At 33.7% G+C, this 13,523-nt stretch overlaps 1 protein-coding gene across 3 annotated transcripts in view; it reads left to right on the top strand.

The window, feature by feature from the left end:
• Positions 1 to 13,523, top strand: part of BRINP3 (BMP/retinoic acid inducible neural specific 3) — a gene marked incomplete at its 5' end in the record, with an annotated part of 413,860 nt that overhangs the window by 266,313 nt on the left and 134,024 nt on the right. For all 3 annotated transcript variants that reach the window (XM_082615798.1, XM_082615797.1, XM_082615799.1), the window contains one exon: positions 7,691 to 7,927. In XM_082615798.1, the coding sequence (XP_082471924.1) occupies positions 7,691 to 7,927 (237 nt within the window). The remainder of the gene's footprint in view (positions 1 to 7,690; positions 7,928 to 13,523) is intronic.

The following is a 13,523-nucleotide window of genomic DNA, read 5'->3' as shown; positions in this document are numbered from 1 at the left end:
TAGAAAATATGAACAGACCAGTCACAAGCACTGAAATTGAAATTGTGATTAAAAATCTTCCAACAAACAAAGCCCCGGACCAGATGGCTTCACAGGCAGATTCTATCAAACATTTAGAGAAGAGCTTCCAAAATATAGCAGAGGGAGAAACACTCCCACACTCCCACACTCCCAGACTCATTCTATGAGACAACCATCACCCTAATACCAAAACCATACAAAGCTGTCACAAAAAAAGAAAACTACAGGCCGCTATCACTGATGAGCATAGATGCAATAATCCTGAACAAAATACTAGCAAACAGAATCCAACAGCACATTAAAAGGATCATACAACAGGATCAAGTGGGGTTTATCCCAGGAATGCAAGGATTCTTCCATAAATGCAAATCAATCAATGTGATACACTGTATTAATATATTGAAGGACAAAAAATGTATGATAATCTCAATAGATGCAGAAAAAGCTTTTGACAAAATCCAACACCCACTTATGATAAAAACTCTCTAGAAAGTTGGCATAGAGTGAACCTACCTAAACATAATAAAGGTCGTATAAGACAAACACATAGCCAACATCATTCTCAATGGTGAAAAACTGAAACTATTTCCTCTAAGATCAGGAAGACAAGGGTGCCCACCCTCACCATTGTTATTCTACATAGTTTTGGAAGTTTTAGCCACGGCAATCAGAGAAGAAAAAAAATAAAAGGAATCCAAATTGGAAAAGAAGAAGTAAAACTGCCACTGTTTGCAGATGCCATGATACTATACATAGAGAATCCTAAAGATGCTACTGGAAAACTACTAGCGCTAATCAGTGACTGTGGTAGAGTAGCAGGATACAAAATTAATGCACAGAAATCTCTTGCATTCATATACACTAACAACAAAAAATATGGGAGAGAAATAAAGGAAACACTCCAATTTGCTATTTCAACAAAAAAGAATAAAACACCTAGGAATAAACCTACCTAAGGAGACAAAAGAACTGTATGCAGAAAGCTATAAGACACTGATGAAAGAAATTAAAGATGATACAAATAGATGGAAAGATATACCATGTTCTTGGATTGGAAGAATCAACATTGTGAAAATGACTCTAATACCCAAAGCAATCTACAGATTCTGTGAAAATCCCTATCAAGCTATAATTGGCATTTTTCAAAGAACTAGAACAAAAAAATTTACAATTTGTTTGGAAACACAAAAGACCCCAAATAGCCAAAGTAATCTTGAGAATGAAAAACGGAGCTGGTGGAATCAGGCTCCCTGACTTCAGACTATACTACAAAGCTACAGTAATCAACACAGTATGGTACTGGCACAAAAACAGAAATATAGATATCAATGGAACAGGATAGAAAGCCCAGAGATACACCCATGCACATATGGTCACCTTATTTTTGATAAAGGAGGCAAGAACATACAATGGAGAAAAGACAACCTCTTCACTATGTTGTGATGGGAAACCTGTACATCTACATGGAAAAGAATGAAATTAGAACACTGCCTAACACTATACACACAAACTCAAAATGGATTAAAGACCTAAATGTAAGGCCAGACACTATCAAACTCTTAGAGGAAAACATAGGCAGAACACTCTATGACATAAATCACAGCAAGATCCTTTTTGACCCACCTCCTAGAGAAATGGAAATAAAAACAAAAATAAACAAATGGGACCTAATGAAACTTAAAACCTTTTGCACAGCAAAGGAAACTATAAACAAGACAAAAAGACAACCCTCAGAATGCGAGAAAATATTTTCTAATGAAGCAACTGACAAAGGATTAATATCCAAACTATGCAAGCAGCTCATGCAGCTCACTATCAAAAAAACAAACAACCCAATCCAAAAATGGCCCGAAGACCTAAATAGACATTTCTCCAAAGAAGATATACAGATTGCCAACAAACGCATGAAAGGATGCTCAACATCACTAATCATTAGAGAAATGCAAATCAAAACCACAATGCTGTATCATCTCACACTGGTCAGAATGGCCATCATGAAAAAATCTACAAACAATAAATGCTGGAAAGGGTGTGGAGAGAAGGGAACACTCTTGCACTGCTGGTGGGAATGTAAATTGATACAGCCACTATGGAGAACAATATGGAGGTTCCTTAAAAAACTAAAAACAGAACTACCATATGACCCAGCAATCCCACTACTGGACACCTACCCTGAGAAACCATAATTCAAAAAGAGTCATGTACCACAATGTTCATTGCAGCACTATTTACAGTCTCCAGGACATGGAAGCAACCTAAGTGTCCGTCAACACACGAATGGATAAAGAAGATGTGGGACATATATACAATGGAATATTACTCCACCATAAAAAGAAATGAAATTGCATTATTTGTCGTGAGGTGGATGGACCTAGAGTCTGTCATACAGAGTGAAGTAAGTCAGAGATAGAAAAATAAATACTGTATGCTAACACATATATATGGAATCTAAAAAAGAAAAAAAGGTTCTGATGAACGTAGGGGCAGGACAAGAATGAAGATGCAGATATAGAGAATGGACTTGACGCAGGCGCAGGGAAGGGTAAGATGGGATGAAGTGAGAGAGTAGCATTTACATATATACACTACCAAATATAGAATAGATAGCTAGTGGGAAGCAGTTGCATAGCACAGGGAGATCAGCTCAGTGCTTTGTGACCACCTAGAGGGATAAGATAGGGAGGGTGGGAGGGAAGCACAAGAGGGAGGGCATATGGGGACAAAAAATAATAATTTTAAAAAGTTATCAAATCATGTAATACATTTAAATCTATTGAATTGTATATTACCTGTAATTATATATAATAAAAATTCATTCAAAAGTGATTACTTAAAGATTTTCATTATTAGAAAACTATATATTATATAATTTATGCCATAAGATTTTTGTTATTTATAATTTTCAGGAAAATATATATACATTTCCAATTATTTATTTTTATAGCAGAGACATGACTGTGACTAAGAAAAGATGTTTACTCTTAAAAATGCTGTATATTAGTACAAATATATGCAGGGATAGTGGAATGAAATGGTAGCTTCAAGTAGGGAACACACACACACACACACACTGTTTTCACATTTATTGTTTTTAAAAGATGATATTAGATGCTGAATTGCCAGGATTAGATTCCATTGGTACATATAGATATGTGATGTAGTATTTTTATTTTTAAATATAAATATTCATAATGCAACAGATTACCTACTTTTGGTCTATTTAATGTATTATAAAAATTTTAGATGGCAACTTTATCATGTTCAAGGGAGTCCTTAGTTTTTCACACTCCTTTAGGTAGGACATGAGCAAAGCATCACTGAAAAACACTGGTCAGCTGGTCATTTTTACTTAGTTGTTTGTCTTGCTAGAACTTGTGTTTGTGTGATACATATTACAATTTTCTTCATCTCTCAACAATTTCTTAAATTTCTTACATAATTTATTCACCAAATATTGCTTCTTTCTTTTTCTTCTCACATCCCTGGGTTCCAATTAAATGTATTTTTAGACCTTTCAGTCCTGACCTATGTATCTTTTCTACTGTCTTCTGTTCTTTATGTCCTTTTGCCATTTTATTATTCTGTGCCCAATATTTTTTCCGACATATTCCAGTTTGCTATTTATCTCTTCAACTGTGTCTGGTCTGCTGTTAAGTTCATTAGTTACTTCCTTACTCCAATTTATATACTTTATTTGCAGAATTTCCATTTTGTTATAATTTATAATTTCCAGTTCTCTGTCAAATTGTCTGTTTTGTCATTTAATTTTTGATCAGGTGACTAAAATTAATTTATAGTTCATATTTGATAACCTCTTTATCTTTCTAATTTATATGCTCATCTTTTATTGAATTCTGATGCTGTGCATGAAAATTTGTTCAAATAATTTAAAATTCTTGATGATGTTTTCTTTCTCCAGAGATTTCTTTTGTTTCCCGTAGTACCTCAATCTATTTTGATTGACCCATTTGAAAGTATGCTTTAGACGTGTGAAAGCTAATTTTTTGTTTGTTTGTTTAATTACTTCATGGGTATATAGCCTTTCTGTAGTCCAACAAATCCTAAGGAATTTACCATCTTTATCATGGCTGGTTTGAAACTTCAGTATTTGTTTTGCTAACTGGACAAAACTCTAAAACAAAACCTGTGTCCAATGTTTGGTTCACTCCTCAGGGATTCTTCTTGCCAGGTTAGTCCAGACATCCTCACTTTTATTGGACTTCAGATCCCTTTAAACAGATTTTTTTAAATTGAAGTATAGTTGATTTACAATGTCGTGTTAGTTTCAGGTGTACAGAGAAGTGATTTGGTTCTATATATATATAGAACTGAATCTCTCTCTACATAATTTTTTAGATTATTTTTCATTATAGGTTATTACAAGATATTGGATATAGTTTTCTGCACTATACAGTATAAACAGATTATTTTAATATATTATCTATATTTTCTAGTTGTTTCTAGTGAGAAGTTTAGTTAAAAAAACTGGTCCTCCAATACCAGATACATTCATGTTTTACTGTGTGGTTGTCAGCTTGTAGCAGTTTCCCTGCCTCATGCTCACTTTCACAGTATCCCCCAGGCTCAGAACTCAGCTTCCTTAGCCTTGTTTCGTCACCAAGTAGACTTTCTCTAATAATAGTCTTATCAGTATTTTGTACCCCATTGTTTCTGTACCCAAAAAGAAAAGGTTTATAGGACAGCCCCCAGTCCCTCTGAGTTGTCTACCAAGGCAGTTCAAGTTTTCTCTCTAGGTATCAGTTATTGTTTACATTAGCGGTCTAGTTATAAAATTATAAAATTTTGAGTGGTCTGTCTGTAGAGCTCTTTTCCAAAAAATCTTTATTATTTTTAGTGCGGGTTTTACAAAATGTCAGTTTCCTTTCTTTAGAGATAGATAAATACGTAGATGATAGATATAGATAGATAGATAGATAGATAAAGACAGATAATACAGCAGAAATCCTTGCATGTCTAAAACTGAACTCATCGTTTCTTGCCACCAATCATTCCTCCTCAAATTACGTTTCCAGCCTTCTCTATTTCTGCAAAGGCACTGTCATTTTTACAGATGGAAAATTATGACAATTATGACTTTGTTTATGACATTTTAAATGTAACATAAATTCTCTGAATTTCTTTTTGTTTTGTGTGGTGTTTTTTTTGTAAAATTAAGGTTGATATAATCAGCGGGTTCCATATATCTGGTCCATAGACGTACAGTTACCTGAGATGTTAAAACATGCAATATTAAAATAAGTATATTTGGACTCCTGAGTCACATTAACAGAGACTCTGACTTTGTTTTTAACACTGAATGGCAGAATTGTCAGAAGCAATCACTAGATATTTCTCAACTATACAGTAATTTGGTGACCCATAGGACTAATCATTTAAGAATATTTCTAACTTTATCATTTTATTCCTTCAAGTCATTTGACATATTTCACCTGCCTTACATCAAATAGTGTCTAGTAGATACTAACTCCTCCTGTTTCTTAAACTGCCTTTTGATCACCATTTCCTTAGTTTAGATATTTTTTAGTCTTCCGTCTAAACTGATCTTTTTCCTTTATATCTTCTATATCGAAATAACGTACCACTCAGAGTACCTTCATTGTTAAACATCATTTAAATACAAATGAATTAATTCCATATACTTCACCCTGTTATGGGAACCCCAATAACATTACTCTAGATTTATTTTTCTAAGCAGCTCACTCATTGCATTCTTATACTGCAAATGTATTAAAACAATACTGCTAGTTGCTATTTTAAAAAATATATTCCACAGTTCATTTGTGTGTGATGTTGTTAATGGCATTATCCTATGCCACAAAAAACTTCTCTTAATGTTGAAGCATGTCCATGTGTCAAATACTGTTCCAGTCTGCCTTTTTTATGGAACAATTAATCATACCTAGTGAAATATCTGTAACCCAACTCTAGTAGTTATTAAGTACTATTGTATAATATTATTACATACTTCTAATATTACATATTATATTACTTCTTTTATTTTTCCTAAGTGTAATGCAAGTACCTTTAGGGCAGGGATATGTTTAGGTCATCTTCATATTTGTACTTTCCCTAGAAAGTCTCTTCCAAATGGAAGTCATTCCATAAATGTTATTTATTTGAGGTAAAATTAAAATGAATAATAAAGTAAATATATAAGTGCTAAAAGTATTTTTCCTGACCCACCTATGGGAGAATTAATCTGAAAGAATGAGATAGGTATAATTGTCAAGATATTTACAAAGTAGATTTTTTTCCTGAATGCTAATTTACGATTTTAATTGAATTAACCTCATAGATGATGGTTGTATCAAAAAATTGTGGGTTTTTTTGTTTTTGTTAGAAAGGAAACATGTAAAAGTTGTAAAAATCAAATTTTGTAGCAAATAGCAATTAGGTATTGACTAAGTTTTCCCTTTTATGTTTATTTTATTACATTGAATATTTACCCTTTTGATTAGATTTTTCTATGTAGCAAGAAATGATAAAATGTAAAACTAGTAGAGATCTCCAAATGTTAATTTTATAGCCTTACTTTCATTTTTTATATTTTCTTAAGAGTTAGCAAATTTACTAAACTTGCTTGTAGAAAAGAAATAAACTGTATCACTAAGGCTGCCTTAATATGTGACAAGGAAATAAACTGTGAAATAATTAAATTAGTCTAATAGTTTCCCTGTAGTCAATCTAAGTGATCATATGAAAAATAAACTCATATAAAGTTATGTGTTGTTAGTGGCATGAGATAAGCATTATAGCAACATTTCATAACTCTTTTGCTGATGCCACAAACCCTTTGCATTATGATATCTATGTAGATGTGAGCTGATAGAACATGAGCTAAAGGTATATGAAAATATTGAAAACTATTTGAAATCAAGTAGTGTAAAATAAATGCATACATCTCTTTTCAAAAGTATGGGAAGATAGGTTCTATCTACATTATATAAAAATAACCAAATATTCTGATCAATTAAGTCAAATGTCAATCAAATCAGTTTAAAAAACAAAATCAAATAGTCTGAGATATTAAACACCTCTATAATTTTCAGTATTCTTTTTTAAAAAAATTATTTTATTTATTTATTTATTTTGGCTGCATTGGGTCTTATTGTGGCATGCAGTGTCTTCATTGAGGCGTGTGGGATCTTTTCACTGTGGGCTGGCTCTTCGCTGTGGCGCGCAGGCTTCTCTCTAGTTGTGGCATGAGAGTTTTCTCTCTCTAGTGCAGTGTGCAGGCTCCAGGGTGCATGGGCTCTGTACTTTGCAGCACATGGGCTCTCTCGTTGAGGCCGCAAACTCAGTAGTTGTGGCACACAGGCTTAGTTGCCCCGCGGCATGTGGGATCTTAGTTCCCCGACCAAGTATCAAACCTGCGTCCCTTGAATTGGAAGGCAGATTCTTTACCACTGGACCACCAGGGAAGTCCCAGTTTCCAGGATTCTTGAACAGTTCATGGAGTCAGTATATATTAAAAAGAATTATAAATATTTGTAATTTTATAGACTTCGATAATTTTCTAATGATTGTTTTAAAATATGCATAAATACATAATAGTATACTCAAATTTTGACTTTTTGTGAATATGTAGATATGTATTATGCTTTTTTCCTTATCAGAGTAAACTTACTGTTTCGTTTTTTTCTTTAAGGGCTGCAAGTACTCCTTCCAGACTACCTTCAGGAGCGTTTTGTACAAGCAGCTTTGAGCTACATAGCTTGCAATTCAGAGGGAGAGTTTATCTGCAAGGACAATGACTGCTGGTGTCAGTGTGGTCCCAAGTTTCCAGAATGCAACTGCCCCTCCATGGACATTCAAGCCATGGAGGAGAATCTTCTTCGCGTAACTGAAACCTGGAAATCCTACAACATTGACTTTGAGGAATCAGGTAAGACATATATTTTATCTAACACTTCTAAACTTTGCCAAAAAAAATTGCCATATTGAGAAGACTGTTTTACCCTTTTGGGAGAAACTATTACATACTCGGAGGATTTTATTCAATTTATCCTTATTATTCTTTCAAATGGACATGTGTATTGCTTTCATTGTCAGTTATTCAGTATTTTACTGAATGCGTATATGGTGCTTTGTGTATTGCTATGTACTATTGGCACTAGAACCTAGCCTGCTCTTGAGCTGATTTATTCGTCATTTAATGAAGAAAGTCCTTGCCTTTCTCAATATAAGAATTTAAATTGTTGACTGAAAAAAATGCACAACCTAGAAGTTGAGAATTATGTATTTATGTTTTATTCGGCGGATTTTCTGAGCACTTCAAGCCCAGGAGACAGGACTCTCAGATCGCTCTGAGGGAGGGCTCCAAAGAGGTAAAGGAGGAGCCGGCATATATAGGAGTTTTGGAAGACTCCTATATAGAGTCCAGGTAGTTGGAACAGTATCTGTTATCCAAAAGATACTGTTAATTAAGGAAAACCAGGTATCTCAAGTTAAGGAATTTAGTGCTTTTCTGGGTGTGGGAAGATGTAAAGTCAAAGCTCACTGAACTCTTTCCTTTGATATGCACCTCAGCTATCTGGGGCCAGATAGCTGAGGTGCTATCCTGGCTTTAGGTGCCATCCTGGTGATAGAAACCTATCCTGTGCTTTCTCATCCTGAGCCTCCTCAGGGTGCACCGTATGAGGGTGGCTGCAGAGGCTGATAGCTTGAGAGCTGGTATCTTGTTTCCATCCTGAGTTCCCTCAGGGCTCACGACAGGGTGGCTGTAGTGGCTGAGGTGGCTGATGGCTGATGGCTGATGGCCACAACAGCCTTTGTTTCTTGTTTATTGATATGGGAGGTGGCGTTCTTAGTCCAATACCTCTGATACCCCTCTGGACTATTCCCATGGCCCCTGAGATTCACTTGTGAGGCAAGATCCAAAGTGTGAATGCTCTATACTTTCTTTACATTAAAGTGAATCTCACGCACATGCACTTTCACTCAACTACTTCTTTTTAAACCAAATTCAGATCAGTTTTGACTTAATGTTTGTGCAGTTTGTTTTTGTTATTTCTGAATTTTTATGAGTGCATAATTGTGTTTTCAATATTGTTACTTATGGACTATGTAACCTGTAATGGCCTTCATTTCATAAAGCAATGAACTTTAATAAAAGGATAAGAATAGCCTCAATATGAAAAGAAAAATAGTGATAACAACATATATAATCATTCATGGTAATAGAATAATAAAAATCCCCAGAATGTGGTGAGTGTAATTATGTAGCATTTAGTCAAAAGTGTTGGACATGGCTAACTTTCAAAGTGACAAGAGAGGTTGTAACTGCCAAGAGATCAGATTTATATGTTTGAATGTCATAATTTTTCCAGTGATTCATTTAACCAAGCACACTTAAAAATGATAATGAAATTTAACATACATTCATAATAAAAACACTTAATTTAGACATAGAAGGAACATATTTCAACATAATAAAAGCCATATAAGACAAGCCCACAGCTAACATTAGACAAGAAAAAACACAATTGATAGTTTCAACAAACCCTCATCTTTTTGTGTAGTAGAACCACCAAATTATAAAGTAAAAGGAAAGGGTAGATAAATAGATTTAGAAAGAGTTAATAAATTTAGATTTTATTAAGATATATTTTGATCAAAATAGTGTATAATATATAATCCTCCTCTATTAGGGTAATATTTCTCTATATACAAATAGCAAAAACTGTCTAAGAATCAAAAAGTCATATCACCTTGACATTGTTGAAATGCATTTATTTCTAACCTCAAATTCTTCTTTTGTTTTTCCAGTAGAATACTCATAAGTAATGTATTGGAAATCTAATATTCAAGTAGAACCATCTGATGTTAAAAATAATCATGAAATGCAACACTTTTAGATAATGTATAATGTGTTATACCAGGGAATCTTAGAAACCCCGTATTTGTGGAACTCACATAGGATTGCCACCCCTATTATTTTGCCTTGCGACTGTATTTTTAAAAATCACCAAATGAGCATTGGGTTTTTCGTTTCCAGGTGAAATGTAGAAGATTGAAGTAGGCCAATACTTCTATTGATAGTAACTAAAAAGTTGAATAATTTTTAAAATTATATTTTTAAAGACATAATAGATCATAAAAGTAACAACAATTAAATAGACTAAAATTCACGGCATGAGATGTGTGGGATCCATAGCTTGTTTCCTTCCTTTCTTCCTTTCTTTGTTTCTCTTTCTTTCTTTCATTTTATTCATTAATTTATTTAATTCTGAGAACAGAGCCTGAGGGCTCTGCATTTCCTCAGGCAGAGAGTGGCTGATGGGAGAAAGAAAAATCAACCTTCTAGTGATTATGGACACTAGAATGACAAAATTCTGGACTCAGTGGGCCTAAAGAAGTTCAGTTTTACCACAAGATATTTGCTGAATTTCAGATAGTGCTGGATGCTAAAGAACTATTCAAAAGTCTTTTCAAACTTAATGAAGTTTACCGCAGACTTTAGGTGCTTAAGAGATAAAAACTCTCTAGAGGGAAGAGCTTGAAAATAAAACAGGGAAGGATGGAAAACCCCAGAGGGAATGAGGAAGTGACACTCTGTTTCTATAACTGCTTTCCCCTGGGGCACATTTATCAATTCAGGGCAGAGTTAGAAGATGAGAATATAGGACTAGTCCCTGAAAAATGCTGGCATTCCAGGACAGAGAAATCAGAAAAAAATTTGTCAGTCATAGTAGATTAAAGTGAGAAAATTGGAGGCTTAGGAGTTTCAAATATATGACCAGTCTTCTCTTTAAGGCATTTGCCTTAACCCATGGCAGATGTTCCTAAAGAGATAAACTGAAAACCTCTGAATGATAGCATTGAGTCTTCTGCAGTGTTACAGGCCTGAAGTAGCAAATGCTCACCAGGTCCTTAACTGAAAGTTCTGCAGGGCCATACCCTAAGAACAGGGGAGAGTCAGAGCCAGACTGAGTTCTCTACAAGTATAACCCCACACTGATATAGCTCATATCCTGATATTTTTTAGGATCAACTCCCTATAGTGTCTGTTAAATATGAAGAGAGTGACGTCTTGAGGAGGAAAACATTTTCTAAAATCTCTGCAATTTTTTTTTATTTATGATGAACATAAAACTCTAATTTACAACATATGTGAGCAGATAAGACCTTATGGCTAATATCAAAAAGATGTAAGATGATCCAGATATTGAAATTAATAGGAACAATTTTCAGATAATTATTATTAAAATGCTCAAAAAATGAAAGGAAAGGAAGGATAAAGTAGATGGAGATATTGAAAAGTTCACCAGAGATTTGGAATCTATACAACTGGACTCAAGGACCTTCTAAAACATAAAAATGCAGTATCTGAAATAAATAACTCAAAATTTTGTTTTCATAGGAGTCTTGGCATAGTGGGGAACAGGATTAGTGAACAGGAAGAGAGGTTAATGGAATAGATAGAAATGGAAGCAGTGAGAAAAGCAACAACGAAATATTGGATAGATGCATGGCAAGCATGTGAGATATGCATGAAATTTTTTTCAACTGAAAACTTCCAAATTCAACCTACAGATTCAAAAAGCACAGCAAACACAAAGAATGATTAATACAAAGAAAACCACAGATAAGTGTATCATAGTAAATCTGTTGGAAAAAAGACAGAAAAAATTTTTCTAACATAACTAGAGAAAAAAAGACCTTACTTTCATTGGACTCGTAATGAGCCTGACTTATCAAAACAAAAACAAAAACAGATTTTTGACATATTTAAAATGCTAAAGAAAATAACAGTCAATCTAGAATTATGTAACGTTCCACAAGAGTTTCAAAAATGAAGGTGAAAATAAAGATGTGTTCAGACAAGAAATGCTACATGAAAACATAGATATGTAAAGGGGAAGAGGAATTCTAGAGATGGCAAATATACATGAGTAAATATAAGTGAATATCAACCTTACAAAATAATAATTATGAGGTGATGTGGACATAAAATATATGTAGAATTTTAATATATGATAATAGTGTTATAATGGGTGGTGAATGGAAAGAGTTAATATTCAAAGTCTCCCAAGGTACTGGCATTGTTGAGGATGAGCTAAGAGATGTAATTTGCATTAGAGTGAAATAAATCAAGAATAATATAATCTCTGGAATATCTACTAAAATAAGAATGTTTAATTATAGTCAAGAAAATAAAATAAGATAAAAATTATTTGATCACTCCATAATAAGAAAATAAAGTAGAAAACAGGAGGAAAATCATCTGGGTCAAATAGATCAATGCAGCGGAAAGAGGAAGGTTTGGATTGTCTTTACAATAAATGTGTTGGGTCAGATTAATTCCACTGTAATGGTTATTATATTAAATATTCTATTTTCTTATTACACTAAATAGTCTAAATAAAAGACTAATATTGTAGGACTGGTGATTAATAATAATAAAAATAAATAAAAGACTATTTGCTGTTTACTAGAGACCTGATAAAGACATAGATAAACTGAGGTTGAATGGTGGAGAAATATGTAATGTAAACACTAGCCAAAAAATACTAAGGTAAATTTGAAAGCAAGATACATTAATTGAGATTAAAAAATATTTCATAGTAATAAAGTACTCAATCCAACAGGAATCAATATCATAATTATTAATTTATATGAATTGCAAAATAAAAATTATACCACACCAGCTAAACAGGCAAGTAAGACTGCTAAAGACTCTTGTAATAAAGGTTAGAGACTTACAATAGGGAAGGAAGATTGAACTCAACTCCTCTGATAAAAAGGACAGGAGAATTTTGAAAACACTGGGATTAGCTCATGGAAAAGTACCAGAGGACAGTAGCAGGGAGAATGGTCGACATTTCTGCAGTATCAGTTGTAACTTCTCCTCTTTCATTTCTTATTTTGTTTATTTGGGTCTTCCCTCTTTTCTTCTTGGTGAGCCTGGCCAGAGGTTTGTCAATTTTGTTTACTCTTTCAAAGATCCAACTCTTGGTTTTATTGATTTTTTTCTAATCTCTATTTTGTTCATTTCCTTTCTGATCTTTATTATTTCCTTCCTTCTGCTAACTTTAAGTTTCATTTGTTCTTCTTTTTCTAATTCTTTCAGGTGGTAGGTTAGGTTCTTTATTTGAGATTTTTCTTATTTTTTGAGGAAGGCCTGTATTGCTATGAACTTCTCTCTAAGAACTGCTTTTGCTGCATCCCATAGATTTTGTATGGTTCTGTTTTCATTGTCATTTGTCTCAAGGTATTTTTTAATTTTCCCTTGGATTTCATCATTGACCCATTGGTATTTTAGTAGAGGGTGGTCCACCTGATTAGGCCGTCTGTATTTCCTAATTGTCCCTTATTGAGGTTGGCCTTCTACTTTTCCACAGAGACTGGGAGAAAAGCATACTATCTCCTTTTCCTTTGATGATTCCAAGTCAAAGGGATGACTCCTAGATCCTTGAGAATGACATATCTTGTTTGAAGAAGATTTACTTCTTTAAGGGACAAAGAAATACTTTACAATT

This window comes from Mesoplodon mirus (genome assembly GCF_964341445.2).
Source record: "Mesoplodon mirus genome assembly, chromosome: 3".
Lineage (NCBI taxonomy): Eukaryota > Metazoa > Chordata > Mammalia > Artiodactyla > Ziphiidae > Mesoplodon > Mesoplodon mirus.
Note: the sequence above shows the minus strand (reverse complement) of the source record. Positions and strands in the feature narration are given on the sequence as shown.